The sequence below is a fragment of the Nyctereutes procyonoides genome, unplaced genomic scaffold (assembly GCF_905146905.1).
Source record: "Nyctereutes procyonoides isolate TBG_1078 unplaced genomic scaffold, NYPRO_anot_genome, whole genome shotgun sequence".
NCBI classification, from domain to species: domain Eukaryota; kingdom Metazoa; phylum Chordata; class Mammalia; order Carnivora; family Canidae; genus Nyctereutes; species Nyctereutes procyonoides.
The window spans coordinates 1,355,001-1,378,601 of NW_026575043.1; the positions used below are offsets into that span (position 1 = coordinate 1,355,001).

The 23,601-nt window shown below is 41.0% G+C and overlaps 1 protein-coding gene across 3 annotated transcripts; it reads left to right on the plus strand.

Moving 5' to 3' along the window:
* The first annotated feature begins 823 nt into the window (after positions 1–823).
* ZNF184 (zinc finger protein 184) lies at positions 824–23,601 on the plus strand. Of its 3 annotated transcripts, none has more exons than XM_055322067.1 (6): positions 824–1,233; positions 1,483–1,626; positions 9,076–9,143; positions 17,498–17,624; positions 17,940–18,035; positions 21,185–23,601. In XM_055322067.1, the coding sequence occupies exons 2-6, from the start codon at positions 1,620–1,622 to the stop codon at positions 23,140–23,142; spliced, it is 2,256 nt and encodes a 751-aa protein (XP_055178042.1). In that variant the 5' UTR covers positions 824–1,233; positions 1,483–1,619; the 3' UTR covers positions 23,143–23,601. The 3 variants fall into 3 exon arrangements, with proteins under 3 accessions (XP_055178042.1, XP_055178043.1, XP_055178044.1); XM_055322068.1 differs by having other exon boundaries at positions 824–1,185; XM_055322069.1 differs by having other exon boundaries at positions 824–940.

Consider the following 23,601-nt stretch of genomic DNA (forward strand, 5'->3'; position numbering starts at 1 on the left):
GTGAGATTGCTAGATCATATCATAAGAGTATGTTTAGTTTATGATAGTTCCTTTCCCTGTGTGGATGTTTTCCATTTACTCCGTGTTAGGATTTCCAAGTTCAGTGTTCCCGTTGGCCAGGCCAGCAGACGGACTAACTTGACCTTGGCCCTCACCCCAGAGCTGGGGTCCACACCTCGAAGTGCCTGGGGAACCACACACAGAAACCCTCCCCACTTCCACGGGGTCCTCCTGTGCCAGGGACACGCTGGCGACCCGGCGTCGGGCTCCACTCGACCCGCTGATGGAGGACGAAACCACTTAGTGCCCGGAGCAAAACGCCGACACCACACCTCCCAGGTTCCTCCAGCATTTAGAAAACACAGGCCTCTGGGACCCGTCTGAAAGCCCTGAAAGTCACATTACAGGTCACGAGCAGAATTTTTAAGATGACGAAGCAGTAGAGCACTCCCTAGGTTGCAGAAAGAGGAATAAAGGCAAATAATACATCGTGGAGTGCTTGTGTGTGCTCTAAGACCATCTACGAGTGTATACACGGATTGCTCGCAATCCGCTCGGTCACACAAACTTGAAAGTGCCCGCGGTTCCCCTACTGCCACTGGAGGCGTTTATAAGCCAGTGATTGGCGGGGAGACCTGCCCAATGGGAAAACTTACACGTTGGCTGAGGCCTCTGGGAAATGGGGTTCAGCGTCGTGATGCCATCTGGGAATCGTAGTTCTCCGTGTCTGCCCGGCACGGCCGAACGCTGCCCACGAGCGGGGGCGGGGTTCTCTCCGCGCGACCGGAAGTGGCTGTTGAAGCGGCAGTAGGCGTGAAAAGAGGTTGGCGCTAGGGAAGTGTAACCTCCTCAGCTCCCTTCTCTACGTCTGGTGATTGTCCCAGTGCTTCCGGACGCGGGATCCGAGTGCGCGGATCGCCCTAGAGGGAGGGAAGCCCAGGTATCACCATGGCAACCGTCAGCCTCGCGGCCGCGTGACGTCACCCTCATCGCCAGGCTGGTCGCGGCCTCTGCGGGAGGGCGCCGGGGAGTCCTCGGAGGGAGAGCCCCTCTCTTTTTTCAATGCGGGGCGGTTCCGCCCTGATCCCTTGGAAGGCTTTGTTCTTTTGTTCCGTTCTAAGAGGAAGGATCTGCACCCGGCCCCGCCCTGTCTGTCCACCTTCGAGCCTTTCCTCCCCGCAACAGGTGTGTCTTCCTCCCAGCCGGGGCGGGAGCCCGATAGTGTGCACGGAGGTAATGGGCCGGGCCTGGGCGCGCTCCCGCCAGCGTTGGGTGGGGGGTGGGGTGGGGGGGTGGGCACCGAGGGTTCCTCTGCATCTGGAGCTGAACCCGCTCCTCGTGCCCCACTCTCTTTTTGTTCAGCGGGAGTGCCTGTGCACTGGCTCTCGGCGGGCACTTCTCTTTTCCAAGGCTCTCTGAGCCACAGTGCAAAACTCTGAAGTGCGATTGTGACGCAGGCTGCTGACCCCGTGTGTCTTTCAGGGACGCCAGCCTGAGCGTGTGGAAGGGCTCCTGCTCTTTGCTGGACGGCTGAACCCCAGACCGAGGCCCCTGCTGGAAGGACGCTGCTCGGGAAACCCTCGTGTCCAGGCTCCGGAGGACCGGAATGAGCTCCTGAGATGGAAGGTAGTGGGGACCCGAGGATGAAAGAGCGGGGCGATGGGGGCAAAAGAAGATCAAATACTTGACAGCTGTTGGAGGTGGAAAGAGGGAGCCTTATCTCAAGGATAGAGAAAAACTGGATTGCATAATGGTGCGAGATCATTACTTAGGTTTACATGGAGAGACTTGCAGGAAGAGTTCATTACCCCTGGCATCGGGATTGGGAAATGAAAAGGAGCGATGATTCAGGTTGTCTGTGATCCTCACATGACTTTTATTTCTTAGATATGAAAATAATCTTGTGGTCAGAAAAAAATCTTGGTAATCGTCCCTTCAGTACAAGAAGGATAGTATCCCTGGCAGATGGCCGTTTGCTAAGCCTATGCATACTGATGGAGTGTGGCATTAAACTCTCCATTTTGGGTGCACACTATTCCCTTGGTGGCTCTTCCGCCCCCCCCCCCTTTTTAAGTTCCTTGTGTTAGGCAGAAGTGCCTATCCCTGTAACTTCTGTGTTGAATCTTAGTTCTTAGTCTCCAAAAGCAAGAGACATTACTGCCCTGCAGAATGTGAATTCAGCTGTTAAAACACCTACTCACAAATTCTTTTCTTTTCTAAGCAAAACAGCCTCAGTTCCTTTGATGGATCTTCATATGATATGTCTGGACCTCTTTTCCCAAGACTCTACTGCCTGAGAGCATTGCTTCTTAAAATGCATTGCCTGCAATTAAACATAGTTCTTTAGATGTCTTTGTGATAAATTCTGTAGACCTTTAGTACCTAAAAGTACTTCTTTGAGTTTGGTTTATACTTCTGCTGTTTAGAATCAGTTTATATTTGCTTTGAAAAAAATCATCGATATTACGTGGTAAGCCCTAGATCTTTTTTACATAAACTGTAGTGAACTAGATTTATGCCATCTTTGTGCGAGGTCATTGTTTTTTATCCTTAATATCAGGACTTCACATATATGATTGTTCAGGTTTTTGGCCATTTTCCAACCTGTCAGAATAATTTTGAATCTTCATTAATTCAGTGTTTTAGGGATCCCTGGGTGGCGCAGCGGTTTAGCGCCTGCCTTTGGCCCAGGGCGGGATCCTGGAGACCCGGGATTGAATCCTACGTCGGGCTCCCGGTGCATAGAGCCTGCTTCTCTCTCTGCCTATGTCTCTGCCTCTCTCTCTCTCTCTCTCTGTGTGTGTGTGTGTGTGTGTGACTATCATAAATAAATAAAAAATTTAAAAAAAAATCAGTGTTTTAACTCTCCAACTTGATGTCACTGGCATCTTTAATGAATATTTCTTCCTTCATGTCCTTGAACAGGTCCGAGTAAGGACAGAGCTGTGTGATATATCACTAGACTTTTCTCTGCATTGTCATTGCTTTTACATTCTTTAAGTATGGGTATGCAGCCAAGTTTGGTTTAACCTATTATCACACAGTTTCTTTTTGAATTTAATATCATTAAAAGTTTTAACATCACTTATTTATGTAGGTTTGAGCTCTACCTTATATTCTTGATTTTTTAAGAGTGCAGAGAATCTCTAACAACTTCATGTGTATCTAAAATTACCTCAAAACAAAAAGTTTAATTTAAAAAATGAACTGTCTTTCATTCCATTATCAGTAAACAATTGTAAGTTCCAAAAAAATAACAGTTCTGTTTATAATAGCACCAAAAATATGAAACAGGAATATAATTAGTATGTGTAAGATCTGTACACTAAAAGCTACAAAATATTGCTAAGAAAAAATTTTTTCCAGCTATACTGAGATATACTTGACTCCTAACATTGTGTAAGTTTAAGTTGTCCAATATGATGAGTCTTTAAGATTTTTCTCTGTGTGTCATCTGCAAACAGATAATTTTATTTCTTTCTTTCTAGTGTGGATGGCTTTTATTTCTTTTTGTTGCCTAATCATTCCAGTTAGGACTTCTAGTATTATGCTAAATAGAATAGAAAAGGTGAGAGTGGGCTACCTCCTCTTGTCGATTATCTTAGAGGGAACTCTGAGCCTTTCACCATTGAGTATGATATTAGCTGTAGGTTTGTTATATATGCTGTTAAGCTGAATTTGAAAAGTATTGGCATTAATTTTTCTAGCAATATTAGATTCACCAGTGAAACAGTTTCATACGTAGCTTGTCTTTGTTGGGAGGTGTTTAATCACTGGTTTAGTCTCCTTACTCCATATTGGTCTGTTCAAATTTTCTTTTTCTTCATGATTCAGTTTTATTAGGTTGTATGTTTCTAAGAATTTATGTTTTATAGGTTATCCACATTGTTGGCACAGTGGTTTCTTCTGATCCTTTTTGTATTTCTATAGTATGAGTTGTAATGTCTCCTTCCTTGTTCATTTCTGATTTTATTTATTTTAACTTTTTCCCCTTTTTTTCTTTAGCTAAAAGTTTTTCAATGTTGTTTGCCTTTTCAAAAAACCAACTCTTAGTTTCATTGATCTTTTCTGTTATTTTTCTGATCTATTTCATTTATCTCTGCTCTGATCTTTATTTCCTTTCTTCTGCTAACTTGGGCCTTAGTTTGTTCCTTTTCCAGGTGTAAAGCCAGGTTATTTATTTGAGATCTTTCTTTTTTTTTAATGTAGACATTAAGCACTATATAATTCCCTCTCAGAGCTGCTTTTGCTACATCCCATATGTTTGGTATTTTGTTTCCATTTTCATTTGTTTCAGGATATCTTTTGATTTAGTCTTTGACCCTTTTGGTTGTTCAGGAGTGTGTTATTTAGTGTTCACTATTTTTGAATTTTTCCAGTTTTATACTATTTTTGTTGAAATAGATGGTGGATATGATTTTAGTTTTAAATTTGCTAAGGCTAGTTTTGTGATCTATCCTGGAGAAAGCTCTTGTATCCTTGAGAAGAATGTGTATTCTGTTCTGTATTATGTGTTTTAGATCCATTTGATCTAAAGTAGGTGCAAGTCCAAGGTTTCCTTGTTAATTTTCTGTGTGGATGATCTATTCATTGCTGAAAGTGGGATACTAAAGTCTCCTATTTTTTTTTTAAAGATTTCATTTATTCATGAGAGACCCAGAGAGAGAGAGAGAGGCAGAGACACAGGCAGAGGGAGAAGCAGGCTCCATGCAGGGAGCCTGGTGTGGGACTCGATCCCGGGTCTCTAGGATCACGCCCTGGGCTGAAGGCGGCACCGAACCGCTGTGCCACCTGGGCTGCCCAGAAGTTTTCTACTATTGTTCTACATTGTTGTCTGTTTTTCCTTTGAAATCTGTTAGTATATGCTTAACAGATTTAGGAGCTTTGATGTTAGGTACATATGTATTTATAATTATTATATTCTCTGGATATATGAATTAACTCCTTTATCATTGCATAATGGCCCCTTTGTCTCTTTTCAGTTTGTGACTTTACATCTATTTTAGTTTCCCAGGAATTTCCATTTGGATGGAATATCTTTTTCCATCCATCTACTTTGAGTCTAGTGAGCTCTTAAAACTGAAGTGAGTCTCTTCTAAGGCCGCATATAGGTGGGTCTGATTTTCTTTATCCGTTCAGCCATTCTGTTCCTTTTGATTAGAGAAATTCATCCATTTGTGTTTAATTATTAGTAACTAAGGATCCACTAATGCCTTATTAGTTACTTTCTGGCTGTTTTATACTGGTTCCTTTCTTCCTCTTTTGCTGTCTTCCTATGTGAATTAATAATTTTCCAGAGAGGTATGCTCTGATTTCCTTTTCTTTATCTTTTGTGTGTATACTCTAGGTTTTGCTTTGTGGTTATCCTGGAGCTTATGTAAAACATCTAGATAAAACAGTCTGTTTCAAGCTGATAACTAACTTCAATTGCATACCAAAAAACTCTCTACCTTTTTACTGCTCCTCCCATTTTATGTCTTTGGTGTCACAATTCACATCTTTTTATATTTTGTATCTATTAATACATTATTGTAGCTATAGTTTTAATATTCTTGTCCTTTAACCATCACATAAAAATTGGCGTTGAACACACTATCATGTTACAGTATTAGGGTGTTTTGAATTTGACTATCACTTATTTTTACCAGTGTGTTTTATAATATCCTGTTTTTGTGATATTAATTAGCATCCTTTCATTTCAACTTGAAAGATGTCTTTCAGTATTTCTTGTAAACAAATGGTGACAAACTCCTTTAGGTTTTTTGTCTTTCTCTCTCCATTTCTGAAGCACAACTTTGCTGGGTAACATATTCTTGGTTGGCAGTTTTTCTCTTTTAGCACTTTTTTCTCTTCCTGCTTTTATAATTTTGTCTTTGATCGTAGATAGTTTCATCATAATATGTTTTAGAGAAGATGTTTTTCAGTGGAAATTATTTGGAGACCTCTGAGCTTCATGAACTTGGAGGTCCTAGTTTCTGCCACAACTTGGGATATTCTTAGCTACTATTTCTTTAGGTAAGCATTCTGTCCCTTTTTCCCCATTATTCTTCTGGGACTACAGTAATGGCTGGGTTGTATCTTTTAATGGTATCCTACATCGGGTTTTTTTATTCCTTTTCTTCTGTATTCTCCTGTGACTGGATAATTTCCAGTGACCTGTGTTCTGTCCCCCAGGTTCTTTCCTCTGCGTGGTCCAGTTGGCAGTAGATATCTTCCATTGCATTTTTCATTTCATTATGTTCTTTGGCTCTAGAATTTGTCATTTTGCTTTTTGTTTATGATTTCTATCTATCTGTTAAACTTCCAGTTTTGTATATTGTTTTCCTAATTTCATTTACATGTTTTTCTGTGTTTTCTTATAGCTCACTGAGCATCTTTAAAATGACTGTTTTGAATGTTTTTATTGTTTAAGTCGTAAATCTCCCTTTCTTTAGGGTTAGTTACAGGAAAATTACTGTGTTTCTATGGTAATGCCATGTGTTCTTGATCTTTCATGTTTCTTGAAGTCTGGGGTTACATCTTTGCATTTGAAGAGGCAGTTACTTCCTCCTCCTGTCTTTAGTTACTGGCTTCAGGAGAAAAGTACCTTCTTTCAACCCTGTTATGGATGCTCAGGTGTTCTCAGACCTTCTGTGGATATGTCTGCCCCACACTTTTTCTTCCCTTGTGGGGAGAATTTCTTAAAATTGCATACCTCCTCTCAGTCCTGCAGAGCGAGGCTGGGTGGTGGCAGACTCCCATTTGCTCTCCCTTGGTGGTACGAATGCTTAGGGTTTAGTGCTTTCTGCCCAGACCTGCAGAGTCAGGCTGGCAAGAGCCTGACTTGCTCTCGCTGTCATCAGGGATTTACACAGGGAGCCATCCACAGGAAGGGTGTGCAGGTGAGGCATGTAGACCATTGGGGTGCCCATAGGCTAGTTGGGGGAATGTGCGGGGGAGCATACCTAGTGGCTCTTTGGCAGGCTTCCTAATGGAGTCCATTAAGTGGCTAGTACGCTCTGTGGTCCTTTGTGCCCTCCAAGAGTATTGACTGCTGTTCCCCAGCTGCTCCCTGCCCCCTAGTTCCTGGGACACTTCAGTGTTCTGGAGGGATGAGAAGGAAGTGGGTCTTTTTGGTGGCATCCCACACAACTAGGGAAGCTGAGTGCCCAACTCTCACTTTTACTATCTGGGAGAAATAATGGGCCTGGAAGGTTTCTCTTGGCTATGAGCTTTACACCATGGGGATGGGGGCTGTGACATAAAGTGAAACTGTCTCTTACATCATCAGTGCATTCAGTCCTGGATTATTATTATTTGCTTCCACCATATGCCAAAACTTCTCTCCTGGACTCCTGGACTTCCACAGAGATACCCTCACCACAGGGATGGTCTAAATCCATGTTCTTTTACAGGGAAGGTTCTTTTACACTCTTAATCTGCCACGTTGATATCTTTATTCAATTCTTTGCCTGTTGTATCTTTTATAAATGTAAATCAGCCAGAATGATTTAAGTCCTTGCTTTTTTTTTCTTCTTGGGATTTTTTCACAATTGTATAGTTAGGATTACTTTTCATATGTCTCTGCCTTTATAATCATAACACTTGTAACATTTACCGAGCGTTTATTATTGCCGTTCACCATAACCAGCATGGTTGGTTTCTGCAGGTCTCACTATTGCTGGTTCTGTTGGTTTCTGTTACTTGAGGTCAGAAGCATCTTTATCTGAGATCTTTTTCTTGATTCTATTTTCCTAAAGTCTTGGTTACATATCTGTATATGCACAACAAATCCTTTGCTGTTAAAAATTCTAAAATCATATCTTCATTTTTTTTATCAAGGTTTGTATTACAAATCAGTTTTCCCTTACTGATCAAATTTAAGTTGAGAATAATAAATATTCTTCTTTTATTGCTTCCTCTGCTTTCTGAGAATTGGGCTTTCCTGTTAACCATTACTTTGAATAGACCTTCCCAAAAGCAAAGTTTGTTTTTGTTTATTGACGTATAAGTTACATATATTAAGTGCACAACTCTATACTGTTTGATTAATTTTTATATATTATATACCAGTGGAATCACCACCTACAATAAAATGTAGGATGTTTCTGATGCCCCAAAACTTTCTCTTGTGGTCCTGTCCGGTTATTATCCCTCCCAAGGTAACCACTGTTCTAACTACTATTACCATAGGTCAGTTTGGTCTGTTTTTTTTTTATGTAAATGGAATTATATAGTTATGTATTCTTTTATGTTTGGCTTGTTTTGCTCAGCATTATGAGGTGCATCCATGTTATTAGGTATATCAATAGTTCATTCTTTTCTGTTGTATGAAAATATTGTGGTTTATTTATCCATTCACCTGTTGAAAGACATTTGGGCTATTTTCAATTTGGGGATCTTATGAATAAATCTGCTATAAACAGTCTTTTACAAGACTTTAGGTGGTCATGAGCCTTCACTTCTGTGGTTGTATGTGGTTGTATGCACACAAGTGCTGAATTCAGAATAAGCATATGTTTAACATTAGTACATAACTGCAAAAACAGTTTTCCTATGGGTTTGATAAATTTACACCCCACAGCAATGCACAAAAGTTCCAGTTGCTCTACGTGCTTGGCAGCAGTTAGTACTGACCATGTCAATTTAATTTTTCTGGTGGGTAGGTAGTATAAGTAATATATGATATTATGATATTCAATTTCTATTAATATAAATTTTTATATTTAGAGTTTCAAAGGACCTGTGAAGACTTTTGGGAAGTAATTGTATTATTTATTCAGATGTTGTATGTAGCAGAGAAAGCTGTGGAAATACTTTGCCTGACTTAATATGGAACATACTGAGTTGAGGGATACTATACGTATCTAGGGGACAGAACTGTGAATGTCACAGTCATGCTTTACTTCCCAAGCCTACTGATGAGGTGTACTGGGGCCCTAGTCCTCAATGATCCTGCTTATTTTTTTGCATTCAGAGAAGTAAGGAAATGGCATAGTTCATACTATTTTCACATGGAAAGAGAATCTGAACTTAACGGATTGCTGGGAACAGCCACTATGGACAGGATTCATTGTGTTTCTTCTTCTCCTCCAGACCCTTCCTCTCCGGAGCCTGCCCTCCTCCAAGCGGGACACACTTTACTTGCATCAACCAGTTTTCAAGTAAGTTGGAATTCCTGAAATGCCATCTTAGTCTGCACAGTGGATTGTGAATTTTTTGCTGTGGCATATGTTCATTTATAAAAACCAATGTTGGGAATTCATTCTGGGCTCCCAACTGCTCAGTGACCTTCTTTGTACCTCTGTCTCTCCAGCATCACTAATACATGTTCACCACTTACCCTCTTGCTTGGTGTCTTGTCATACTCCAACAGTGATAAAGGGAGTGCAAAACTTAATCCTTTACTTGAATAGACTATTGACTGCTAAAAACCAGAACAGATAAATATAAAAATTAAATGAGTACTGTGAAAGATAAAGAATGCACAAATGTATAGTGTGGAGGGGTCAGGAGAGTTTCAAGGGGAATGGGATATGCACTACCTCTCCCAGGATATGGGACATTTGGATATTTAGACAAGTAATGTGGGAGAGATTGGTTGGATTCTAGCTATGGGGAAGACTGAGCAAAGTGTCACTAGAATTAACAGGTGTTACATAGGAATTAGAAAGATTGGTTTATTTTGGCAGATGGTAAACAAATGATTAAATAAGTTGAAATATGGCAGGCCTCAGTTGTCTAGATGAGAAGTTGAAGGCTTTATTCTGTAGGCCATTTCTGAACCATTAATGGTTTTTGAGGGAGAGAGGGACAGGATCTTGTTTTAGGAAAAACCAGTAACTCAGAATTTAGGCAAAAAAAGTAACCATTGGAAAAAAAAAAAGTAACCATTGTTCCAGCAGGAATGATTCACCTCAAGGCCTCCCTTCATCAGACTCCTTCTTAGACTTTTTCCCTACTTTCTGCCCCACAGTGTAGTCATCTTATCAAGGAAATGATCCCAGTTCTTCCCACTTTCAGCTCAAGCACTTCTGGTATCACTTTGTGTTTATTGAGGTATAATGTGAGAATAAGCTACATATATTTGAAGTGTATAACTTGGTAAGTATTGACATACCTTTGTATTCAGGAAGCCATCACCATAATCAAGATAGTGAATATATGCAATTAGAGAACATACTTTGTATGACTTGAATCTTACTGAATTTGAGACTTCTTTTGCCCTTATTTGGTCTACTTTGGTAAATGAGCAGTGAGGACTTGAATGTATATTTTGTTGTTGTTGGGTAGAGTATTCTAAGAATGCGTTAGTTTCCTTTTAGAAGCATCACGACTTAAAACAACACACTTACTGTCTTCCAGTTACAGAGGTCAGAAGTCCAAATGAGTTGGCAGGACTGCATTCCTCTGAAGTCTGTAGGGCAGAATCTGTTCCCTTACCTTTTCCAGCTTCTGTATTCTTGGACTTGTTGTGTCCCATTCCTCCACCTTCCCAGCCATTAGTGGCATCTGTAAATCTCTCTGTGACTCTTCTCCTATCTTCACATGGGCTCTGTGACCTTCTTGCCTCCCTCTTACAAGGACTCTTGATTACATTGGGCCTGCCCCTGTAATCTGGGATCATTATCCCATCTTCAAGTCCTCAACATGATCACATCTGCAGTGTCTCTTGTTTTAGGTAATAATTTCATAGGTTTGAAGGATTGGTATGTGGATGTCTTGGGAGGGCCACTACTCCATCTACCACAGGTATCTGTTCAGTCAAGCTGGTTGAGTGTTGTTCAGATGCTTTATATCCTTATTTTTTATTGACTTGTTTTGTCAAATGTTGTGATGGGGATATTGAAATTTATTATGTGGATTTGTGTATTTCTCCTTGCAGTTTTATCAGTTTTTCCTTCATGTCTTTGGAAGCTGCAACTAGGTGCATAAACATGTGGGATTGTTATGTCTTCTTAACCAAGTGACCTTATTTATCATTGAAAAATGAACTTTTTATTGTTTGCTTTGAAGCTTACTTTGATATTTGATTAGTGTCAGCATGGCATATCTCTTTTTCATCCTTTGGCTTTTAATTTGTGTCTTTATATTTTTTTGTAGGTGATATGGAGTTCATTGGGTTTTCCTTATTTCAGTGCAGTCTGGCAATCTGCCTTTTAATTGGGGTATTCAGACCATTTATTAATATGATTTTACATTCAATGTGATATTTATGTGTAATATGATTATTGATGTGATTAAGTATCATCTAGCTTTTTCTTTTTTGCCTTCATTCCCTTTTTCCTCCATTCTTACCTTCTTTTGGAAACTGAATGTTGCTTAGGATTCCAGTTTATTTTCTTCATTAGCTTATTAGCCATAACCCTTTGTTATTTTTTTTGTTGCTTAAGGTATACATATTTATCGCCTCTTACTTTCAAGTGATAATCCTGTTCGTGAAGACTGGAAGAACCTCATGGTAGTGCACTTTCATTTCTCTCCTCCGGGTTTGTTTCTTTTATTTTTTTTAAGATTTTATTTATTTGAGAGAGAGAGAGCACAGAGGAAGAGGGAGAAGCAGACTCCCCACTGAGCAGGGAGCCCCACGATTGCAGGATCATGGGATTATGACCTGAGCCAAAGACATGTTTAACTGACCCAGGCACCACCCAGGCGCCCCTCTCTTCCCAGGTTGTTTTTTTTTTTTTTTTTTTTTTTTAATATTTCTTATTTATTTGAGATAGAGAGAGAGAGAGAGAGAGAAGCAGGCTCCATGCTGGCAGCCTGACATGGGACTCGATCCCAGGTCTCCAGGATCACACCCTGGGCTGAAGGCGGCGCTAAACCGCTAAGCCACCGGGGCTGCCCTCTTCCCAGTTTTTAATGCAATTGTTGTCACATACTTTACTAGTACTTGTGCTGCAAACCCCACAATACTTGATATTTTTAAGCAATTATCTTTTAAAGAGATGTAATAAATAATAAGAAGAAATTATATATGTTTATCCACACACTTAGATTTCTGGTGTTTTTGATCTTTTCTTTTTTAAAGATTTTATTTATTTATTCATGAGATACACAGAGAGAGAGAGGCAGAGACATACGCAGAGGGAGAAGCAGGCTCCATTAAGGAAGCCCGATGTGGGACTTGAGCCCATGAGCCAAAGGCAGACATTCGACTGCTGAGTAACCCAGGCATCCCATGGTGTTTTTAATCTTTATGATGTATATCAGTGATTGACACTTAGGGGTGATTTTGACCCTTGAGACATTTGGAAATGTTAGGAGACTTGGTTGTTACAACTTGGTGGGAAGTGCTACTGGCATCCAGTGGGGTGATGCCTATGATGCTGCCCCTGCAGTGATTTAAAAGAATGATTGGTCCAAAATAGCAGTAATGATAAGGTTGAGAAATGTTGGTTGTAGATCCTTTTTCTCATCTTGCATCATTTGTTCTCCTGTGTGAAGGGCTTCTTTACAATTCCCCATAGTGCAGTCCACTGGTCGTGAATCCCTTCAAGTTTTTATGCCTGAAGAAGTCTTTATTTTTCCTCTGTTTCAGTTCTAGTTTGACAGTTTTCAGTATATAAAGTTGTTTCTCCATTTTCTTCTTGTTTGCATTGCTTCCAGCAAGGCAGCCCAGGTGACTCAGCGGTTTAGTGCTGCCTTCAGCCCAGGACCTGATCCTGGAGACCCAGGATCAAATCCCATGTCAGGTTCCCTGCATGGAGCCTGCTTCTCCCTCTGCCTGTGTCTCTGCCTCTTTCTCTTTCTCTTTCTCTCTCATGGATAAATAAAAAAAATCTTTTTTAAAAAAAGAAAAAAGGCATTGCTTCCAACAAAAAGGCATCTACCCTTTTTCATCCTTGTTCCTTTACATTCATGTGTCTTCGTTGCTCTGTATGCTTGTAAGATTTTCTCTTTCACTGGGTTTGTGCTACTTGATTAGGATGTGCCTTGGTGTAGATTTCTTTGTGTCTCGTAGGCTTGCAGTTCATTGGGTGTCTTAGATCTGTGGGTTTATACTTCTCATCAAGTTTAGAAACTAAAGAGCTATGCTTTATTTCTTCAATTTTTTCTATTCCTCTCTCTTTTTTTTTTTTGTTTGCAGGGACTCCAGTTGCACACATATTGGCCACTTGAAGTTGCCCATAGCTCTCTGATGCCATCTCTGTTTATAAGTTCTGTTTTCCTTTCTGTTTCACTTTTGATATTTTCTATTTTTGTTGTCTTTGAATTTATGAATTTTTCCTTCTTCGATGCCTGATCTGCCATGAATACTATTCAGTGTGCTTTTCATCTCTGAACGTTCTCATTTTTAGCTCTAAACATTCCATTTAGGTTTTTTAAGAAAGTATCTTCCATGTCTCTTAACGTTTTGAACATACGAAATACATTCATAATAATTTTTACTGCTGTCATCTGTTAGTCTTAGCATTTGTGTTCTGGGTTGGCTTTAACAGATTAATTTTTTCCTCATTACAAGTTGTATTTTCCTGCTTCTCTGCAGACCTGATCATCTTTGATTGAATGGCAGACACTGTAAATTTTACCTTATTGGGTTCTGTGTACTTTTGTGTTTCTATAAAATATTCTTGAGCCTTACTCTGGGATGCAGTTGAGTTACTTGAAACAGTGTGTTTCTTTTCAGATCTGGCTTCTAAGATTTATTAGGTGAAGCAGAGCGACGTGTGGTCTCCGGCTGCTTGGTCCCACTGTTGAGACACAGCCTTGCTCAGTATTTTACCCAGTGTCTAATGAACTGTGCAACTTGCCAGTTTGACCAATGGGAAAGGAGACTCTACTTCCGGCCCTTTTTGAGCACCGGTACTACTCTCTTGAATCCTTTTGGGTGATTCTTCCCCAGCCTTGGGTGGTCTCTCACAACCACCCACTGATGGTGCTCTGCCAAGTCCTCCTTGCTTCTTTCCTATGTGACTCTCACCTGTAGTACTCTGTCCTGTGACTTCCAGTCCCTTTGGCTTCCCCAGACTCTCAGCTTGGGGAGCTCTGGGGCAGCCCCTGAGTGTTCCCCCTCTGCATTCCTGTCTGGAAACTCAGGGCAATAAGCTGGAGCAATTGTGACTCACCTCTTTGGTTTACTACTTCTTCGGGATCGCTGTTCTTTGTTGTATGAGATCATTTGCTTGGAAACGGTTTTCCTATGTTTTGTCTGGAGTTTTTTTGTTATTTCATGCAGGAATGTGAATCCAGTCTTATTACTCTCATCCTGACCACAGCCTGATCCTTCTGAGGTTTGTTTTTGAATCACAAGCTTTATTAGGGCTGATCTAGCCCAGCATTACTCTGGGACTGTTTTTCAGGGAGCCCCATGATCACCCTTGTAAGTCAGTGATTTGCTAGAATGAGTCCCCTAAGTCAGTGGCATGACTTAGGGCTAAAGATGATTACAACATAGGATACACAACAGGATCCAGAAGAAAAAGGTGTTCATGAGCGGAATCTAGAGAAATCAGGTGCAGGCTTCGGAGTCCTCCTCCATGATGGTCGCACAAAGACACTTTGTTTATAGCTGTGATCCACAGATATGAGAAATGTCTACCTAGGGAAGCCACTTGAGTCTTGGAGTCCAGAGTTCCTGGAGGGAGCTGGTCTGGGTGCCTGGGTGGCTCAGTTGTTGAGCGTCTGCCTTTGGGTCAGGTCGTAATCCTGGGGTCCTGCATTGGGCTCCCAGGAGGTAGCCTACTTCTCCCTTTACCTGTGTCTCTGCCTCTATCTCTGCGTCTCTCATGAATAAATAAATAATTTTTTAAAATTTTTTTTAATTTATTTTATGATAGTCACACACAGAGAGAGAGAGAGAGAGAGAGAGGCAGAGACATAGGCAGAGGGAGAAGCAGGCTCCATGCACCGGGAGCCCGACGTGGGATTCGATCCGGGGTCTCCAGAATCGCGCCCTGGGCCAAAGGCAGGCGCCAAACCGCTGCGCCACCCAGGGATCCCAATAATTTTTTTTTTTTTTAAAGGCACTGACCCCCTTGGCACATACCTGCCATTGAGCAGCTGTGGTGCAGATCCCAGAGCAGTCACTGTATGTGCATGATGCCTTCATCTGCACTTTCAACAGTGCTGACAGTCTGGGACATCCCCCTGCAGGCACACGGTCATGCCATCAGTCAGTGACGATGTAACATTAGATATCAGAGCTTAAGGCTCAGAAACATGGATTGGGTTCTCCCTGTTAGATTAGTAAAGGTCGTACAAATCAGACCTGCTGCTTTTGCTCTTTCCTGACAGGTAAACTTGCCTTGCTTCTGAAGTGTGTTGACACCGTCTGTGGGAGCTGAGCGTGCATGTCTCTTCATCCCTATGTCATACTGCTGACTTCATCTTGTCTGTGGAGACCATAGTATCGGCACCGGTTTTTGAACTTCCTCCTTGTATAGCTCCCCACTCTGCAGTATCTTCTTGCAGATTCCCTGCATCCATATTCTTCAGCAGTCGCTTTTGTGTCTTGAGCTTAGTAAGACCACCATTCTTTAGGAGCTCTGCCTCCCTCCCCTCCAGCCTGGGGTACCTCCAGGCAGGATGCTGAGGGTGTTGTGAGGCTCATGATCGTCTCTCCTGCCTGCTGTTCAAATATAAAAACATTTGTTCCAGATAGATCGTTCAGTTGGGTAGTTGTTGACACTGGCAGAGCTAGTCTACTTGCTCTGTTCTCGTTAGAAATCTCATGGGTTGATTGATCGATTTTATTTTTATTTATTCTTAAAGATATTAGTTATTCATTTTGAGATAGAGCATGAGCAGAGGGAAAGGAAGAAGCAGGTTCCTTGATGAGCAGGGAGCTCAATGTGAGACTCGATATCAGGACGCTAAGATCATGACCTGAGCAGAAGGCAGACCCTTAACTGACTGAGCCATCCCAGTGCCCCTGATTTACCAATTTTAAAACAAAACTAACTCACCCAGTTTCAAATACAGAACAAAGCAAAGGTAGGACATCCCCTGTAGTGCTTCCAAGTCCCACCACACAGGCCCACTGATAATGTTGGTAATGTCTTTTTTCAGGTTTTTTTCCTGTTTATATATAAGCCTTCCTAGTCATAAAAATAAAAACAGGATCATGCCATATATATTGTTCTTAATATCACATGCATTTCTTAATCAGTGCATCTAGAGATACTTCATTTTAAAAATGTCCCTATTGGGACGCCTGGGTGGCTCAGCTGTTGAGCGCCTGCCTGTGGCCCAGGGTGTGATCCCAGAGTGTTGGGATCAAGTCCCGCATCAGACTCCCTGCATGGAGCCTGCTTCTCCCTCTGCCCCCCTCTCTCTCCCATTCTCTCTCTCTATGTCTCATGAATAAATAAGTTTTTTTAAAAATCTTTAAAAAATAATGTCCCTATCAAGGGCTTCAGTATGGGTATTCCATAAATTCTTTAACCACTATCCTATTAATGAACATTTAAGTTTGCTTCTTATCCCTCCACAGTGTTGCAAGGGTACTTGTGCATGTGTCTTTGCATTCTGAGTGCTTCTGGAGAATAAATGCCTATAAGCAATAAAACTGGATTGAGTGATAGGTGCTTTTAAAGTTTTACTGGGTCCAGGGCTGTTCTACCTCACTGCCCATGTACACTTAGCAGCATTAGCCAACCTGCTGTCTGGTTGTATCTCATTTTTTATAGAGGACTTATAGAACACTGTCCTGGGTGAATTTGCTCTTTGAGTTGTTGGCTTTGTTGTTATTGTTGTGGGTTCATCTTTTTTCTATTTATCGGAATTCAGAATATTGTCTTTTGTTTATGGTTTATTTTAGAAGTTTTACATTTTTATGTGGTTATATCTTTCAGTCTCTTTGTGTTCGGATTTTCATTTCAAGCATATTATAAACCCTAGCTCTTGTTCTATTTTTGCTTTTTCTTGAAGATTCTATTCCAACAGAAATTTTTGTGTGCCACGAAGTAAGAAATTCACCTTAATTTTTTTCTCAAATAGACAATCATTTGTTCTGATACTATTTAGTGGCTAATTTAGCTCTTTTTAACTAATTTGAAAGTCGCTTAATCCTGTTCAGTTCTTATAACCATGGGTCTGTTTCATCAAGTTTTATTCCATACTAGGCCACTCCCCTTTAATTTCCCTCTTGTTATATTTTCAAATGCAGTAGGGCAAGTCTCCTCCCCCAAATTCTTTCAAAAACATTTTTGGTTATTCTTAAACACTGTGGGTAGTAAAAGCTTTTATTGATGTTAATAGGTAGTATTAATACTCTGTGTATTTTAGATCACAGAGATGGTGATGATGGTGATGAACTATGTAGCCAACATTGACTTAGCACTAGTTTTATGCCAGACCTTAAATAAGTATTTCATGTTGAACATTTCTTATCAATTTCTCACAGTAACCCAGTGAATGAGGCACTGTTTTGATGTTGATTTCAAAGAGGAAACATCAAAGTCATTCACGTAGCCCCATTGTTCTTTTGCCTTACTTCCATCAGTATTGCAAACTCCACCCCTTTCCTAGGTAAATGCTTTATGGCTAAGGAGAAATATGTTCGCTATTTCAGGAATCAGTGACCTTCAAGGATGTGATCGTGGACTTTACCCAGGAAGAATGGAAACAGCTGGATCCCTTCCAGAGAGATTTGTTCAGGGATGTGACACTAGAAAATTATACCCACCTGGTCTCCATAGGTAAGGATGATTTCTGAGTGAACATCCGGGTGTGGAGGAGGAGGGGTCTCTTGTGCTTATGTGAGTTTTTGCCTTTGATGAAGTTAAGGAACCTAAGATTCCTAAATTTTGAAAGGTTTTGAAAAGGTTTCTACTCTCCTAGCAAGTAGAAGTACAAACTAGTAATTTTTCAAAGCCCATATCGGTTCCCAATTTATTCCATGTTTGGGAATTTGTCACATCAAGCCTTTATGTGCTGTTCACTGCCATCAGATTTATCCCATGTAGCACTTTCCTCTTACTGTAGTCAGGAACCTTTTTTTCTCCTGTGAACAGGACTCCAAGTTTCCAAACCTGATGTGATTTCCCAGTTAGAGCAAGGGACGGAGCCATGGATCGTTGAACCCGGCATTCCAGTAGGTACTTTTGGAGGTAAGTAATGGATACCTGATGGATGAGTATCATTAACTCTAACCATTAGCTTGATAAGAGGGTTTTATGCCTGAAATATAGATGTACTTGCCTCTCTTTAGTGTCTCCTGTGGAGAAATGAGAATCCATATGGACTCTTGAGCTTTGTCAGAACACTAATGGTCTCCACGTACCTTCTTTTTTGATTCTCCTTTCAGAGGAGGTATCGTTCCTGCTTTTTTCTAAAGGCTGCCTCTTGACCTGGACTCTCGATTCCATCTTTTCCCACCTCTTAGTCCCTAATTATCCTAGTCTCTTAATTATCACCCACTTTTCAGCCCTTACAGTTTGTTTGTTTTGGATCTACAGGCTCTGTTGCTAGTACCTTCAAACAAATAGTACCCTAAATTTCCAAATGCTTTTACTCAATACTGTTCATCCTTTTGGCCACCATCCAATATGCCTCCTTGCTTTCCCAGCCAAACTCTACAAAAGTGAGTTCCATACCTGCAGTCTTCATTTTTTAAATCACTTATTCCTTAAGCTTCTGATCCTACAACTTGAAATTATGAATAACTTTATTGTAAACCATGAATTCCCAAACTGCACAGAGTTTAAAGATCTGACCCTGAAAAAATATACAAACTTAGTCACATTAGGCAAGGGATATATCTCCAGAATCAATGAGGTGGGATGGGGGTTCTTTTTTATGGGGAGAAAAAAAAGCACTCCATGTTCAAATTTGGGAAGTGCTGGGTTATCTAAAATTTTAGCAGGTTTCTTACTGAAAGACCACTCAGAGATTTCTTATATATATAATTGGGCATTATGAATTTCCAGCAGGGTTGCATTCTAACTCCCCCCACCCTCCCAAACATGAATCCTTCTTTTCATTCTTCACCTTTAAGATTTTAAGGTAAAAATTTATGGCTTTATGGGGAACACAGTTTAGAAAAGTGATTTTTTTGAGACGGATTAAGAGCTTTATTAAGTCATGCTTAACTTTTGGAAAAAAGTTGTCAGATTTTATTACAAATTAAAGTTTTAAAAATCCCAACTTGAACCAATAGAAGGCAATTTTAAAATATTTGTATATTAAAAAATCCTAGACTTTGCACAAAATGCTTTAGTCATTACCAAAAAGAGATTTATTTAGGTAAAAATAATACTAGACACCTCATGTTGTGTAGATAATAACATAGGTCCCAGTGATCTGGTGGGTAAGCAGAAGACAATCACTTAAATATTTGACTCCATTCTCTGATTTACTTTTTATTACTGGAATAGGACCATAGGATGGTAGTCTTGGTAAGCTAGCCCTTAGCCTCCCCTCTTTAGCATTCAGAGTGGACTTAATCTTAACTGCTGATCTGCTATTTTTAATCTCCATAAGAATAGTTTATGGTTTTACAGATATGTACAGGTAATTGGAAGTTGTCTGAGTACCTACATTGAGGTGGCTTGCTGGTCATGGGCCTTGTCTGTATCATTCTCCTTACCTTCCTTATGCCATCTTCTCTGGGCTATTGTGGAGACCTGCCCCCCACACACACATACACACAGAATGCAAACCTGTCACCCTGATATGTATTCTGTCTTATGGGTCTACTTTGGTCTTTTGCAGCCTCATTGTCAGCATCCTTTATTTTCCTATCCATAGGGGTGCTGCAATATTGTGGTTGATGCCCACAGCTTTGCATTAGTAAAGTGAGGATTCCTTTCAGCAGTAGGATTGGTGCTGTTCAGTCTGGCCTTCTGAACTCGCTCCAATCCTTTATTCTTTGCCCCACCACTGATCTCAGACATGACAATGTGGATACATTGGTCATGGTCTGTTGTGTTTGTTGCCTTCAACTACAGCTCCAGGGCTGGACACCCTTTCCCCCTTTAATGGCCTCAGACCCCATGGTCTCTGTGTTCTTCACTCTGAACTACTTCTGGGAGGTATTCTTTATGGCCATCTGCTGTACAAATATATCTTGGCATCATTCTATTAGTGAAAACATACCCATTTCTTATACTGAACAAATGGCCATTCCTCCAAACCTGTGCTGCACTAATTTGGTCTGTGCTGGAGAAGTACTGCTGTTAGGAGTCTGCTTGTGCCTCCCTGCATTGTGCTGGTACCTAGGGTGCCAGAATGGAGGGGGTGGGAAGCTGTTCCCCATCTGCCCCATGGTGCATGCTTGCAGTGATGATGGTGCTGATTGCCATGAGGTTGGCAGCATAAGAGATTCAGGGTTCTTTGGGATCTGCTGTCCTCTCCTGTCACCAGTGGAAGGAACCAAAGCCATGTGGTTTTTTCTTTACTGAATCTACTAGCATTGAGTCCCCTGCTTCTTTAGTTGTCATCTTTCCTGTCTTGAGCAACACTGCACTTCCTGGTTATGTGCCTTGCTGTCTTGTTTGTGTGCTGATGAACTGCTCACTTTCATTAGTATATTTTATCCAGCCTGCTGTTACCCACCTTCAGGAACCCCCCCCCCCGCCCGCCCCGCCACGTGTTCTTTCCTTGCATACATTCCTATTGCTTCGTCTATTCTTTTGCTCCTTTGTCAGTGCTGATCCTTCCTATCTGACATTTGAACATCTGGGTGCTTTTACTTTTGGCATCTTCCACCCCCGAAAACACCACTCCAGTCTAGTCTCTCTGTTCTCTTCTTAATTCTTGAAACATCTAGAGTTGAACTTGTTCTCTTCCTCCCGTAAAGTCTGTGCTCTGGGTACGCCTTCTGCACTTCTGGCAGAGATGTAGCTGTTCCCTCTGTTTCAGGGTCAACCGGGTCTTCCATAGTTGTCCACACTTGAAGTCTTTGTCTCAGGTTTCTGTTTTGTGCACATTGGCAAGGAGTCCTGTTCACACTGCCAGCCTTAGTCTGCCAGTGTCCCTAGCTGTCTGCCATTGCTCTGGTCAGTTTTTAATTTATTACTACCTTCCTGGTTCTCAGAGATCATCTATAAACTGAGTGAGACATTCTCTTGCCACTTTCATATTTTATTTATCATTATCCTTATCTCTTTCCAACTTTTTCCCCAAATAATAGGCTATACTTGAAAATCCTCAAGATTTCCTAAGAGCTTTACTCTCAGTTTTGTTAGGTCCTTCTAACAAAGGCAATTATTTGTTCGCCTTGCATTTAGAGAATATAGACATTTTCTTTTTCTTTCAGACTGTGAGACAAGACTACAAAATAGCGTATCAGTCCCAGAGCTGGATGTTTCTGAAGAGCAGCCATCTGAAGAGGCAATCGTGGAAAAACACAAGAGGGATGATCCTTGCAGTTCTAACTTTTTAGAAAGTTGGGAGTATGAGAGCATTGTAGAGAAGCAGCAGGCAAACAAACAGACCCTGGCAAGAGAAATAAAAATAACTGAAAATAAAATACCTACCTGGGAGAGAGGCCCTGTAACTAATGACTGTGAGAAAAGTATCAGTGTGAGTTCAAACCTTATAACACAAGAAAAATCTCCAGAAGAGACCTCTACCAAAACAAGTGTCAAACAGAATATAAATCCAGTTAAAAAAGAGAAAACTTGTAAGTGCAACGAATGTGGGAAAGCCTTTAGCTACTGTTCAGCTCTTATTCGCCATCAGAGAACACATACTGGAGAGAAGCCCTACAAATGTAACGAATGTGAAAAAGCCTTCAGTCGGAGTGAGAACCTTATAAACCATCAAAGAATTCATACTGGAGATAAACCATATAAGTGTGATCAGTGTGGGAAAGGCTTCATTGAGGGTCCATCTCTTACTCAACATCAAAGAATTCACACTGGAGAAAAACCCTATAAATGTGATGAATGTGGGAAAGCCTTTAGTCAGAGGACCCATCTTGTTCAGCATCAGAGAATTCATACGGGTGAGAAACCATATACTTGCAACGAGTGTGGAAAAGCCTTTAGCCAGAGAGGCCATTTTATGGAACATCAGAAAATTCATACAGGAGAAAAGCCTTTTAAATGTGATGAATGTGATAAAACCTTTACCAGGAGCACACATCTTACTCAGCATCAGAAAATTCATACCGGGGAGAAGACCTATAAATGTAATGAATGTGGAAAGGCCTTCAATGGTCCCTCAACATTTATCCGTCATCACATGATCCACACGGGTGAGAAACCATATGAGTGCAACGAGTGTGGGAAAGCCTTCAGCCAGCACTCAAACCTCACTCAACATCAGAAAACACACACGGGGGAGAAACCATATGACTGTGCTGAATGTGGAAAATCCTTCAGTTACTGGTCGTCCCTTGCTCAACATCTGAAAATTCATACTGGAGAAAAACCTTACAAATGCAATGAATGTGGAAAGGCCTTCAGTTACTGCTCCTCCCTTACTCAGCATCGGAGAATCCACACCAGAGAAAAGCCCTTCGAGTGCAGTGAATGTGGGAAGGCTTTCAGTTACCTCTCCAACCTTAATCAGCATCAGAAGACACATACCCAGGAGAAAGCCTATGAATGTAAGGAGTGTGGAAAAGCCTTTATTCGGAGTTCATCTCTGGCTAAACATGAGAGAATTCATACAGGTGAGAAGCCCTATCAGTGTCATGAGTGTGGGAAAACCTTCAGTTATGGCTCCTCCCTTATTCAGCATAGGAAAATACACACTGGAGAGCGACCTTACAAGTGTAATGAATGTGGGAGAGCCTTCAACCAAAACATACACCTCACACAACATAAGAGAATCCACACAGGAGCAAAGCCTTACGAGTGTGCCGAGTGTGGCAAAGCCTTCCGGCACTGTTCATCTCTTGCTCAACATCAAAAAACTCACACAGAAGAGAAACCCTACCAGTGTAATAAATGCGAAAAGGCTTTCAGCCAGAGCTCTCATCTGACACAGCATCAACGAATTCACACTGGAGAGAAGCCCTATAAGTGCAATGAATGTGACAAAGCTTTCAGCCGGAGCACACATCTGACTGAACATCAGAACACTCACACGGGGGAGAAACCTTACAACTGTAATGAATGCAGGAAGACTTTTAGCCAGAGCACATACCTCATTCAGCATCAGAGAATCCATTCAGGAGAGAAACCTTTTGGCTGTAATGATTGTGGAAAAGCCTTCAGATACCGGTCTGCTCTCAACAAACATCAGAGACTGCACCCTGGCATATGACTCTGAGGAAGTCTGGTTTGTCCTTTTGTTAAGTACTGAAGAACCAGAGGAATTGAGAAAGTGCTTAAAATATTTTAACTTTTCACTGTCACACACTGTCACACAATGGAATGGAAAGGACATCAGGCTGAAGTAATCCGATTATGTTTTTAAGCAACTTTATGACATTGGAAAATTCAGCTGTTTTAAGGTTCAGTTTGCTCTGTGAATGAGGGGTTTGGAGTAGATGGTTTCAGAAGTGGTTTGGAGTTTTATATTCCAGTTTTGAATATTCACAATATATTCTTGATCAGGGTTACTATACATCAGCATTTTCCTATGTTGCATCTAGAGTGTGTGTATTTATGCATGTTTTGCTAATAGAAAGCATTTGTGCTTCAGTAACTAGACTGAGGATCTATTATGCTCCTGTTCTGATGCATTTAAGTTGATTTATTGGTTCTTAATAAAAATAATTGT

What these genes read in the sequence shown, in the direction of transcription:
- ZNF184 (XM_055322067.1), top strand. An exon ending in TTGCATCAACCAGTTTTCAA is followed by an intron (nt 9,144 to 17,497) that starts GTAAGTTGGAAT and finishes TCGCTATTTCAG; the next exon opens with GAATCAGTGACCTTCAAGGA. An exon ending in TACCCACCTGGTCTCCATAG is followed by an intron (nt 17,625 to 17,939) that starts GTAAGGATGATT and finishes TCCTGTGAACAG; the next exon opens with GACTCCAAGTTTCCAAACCT.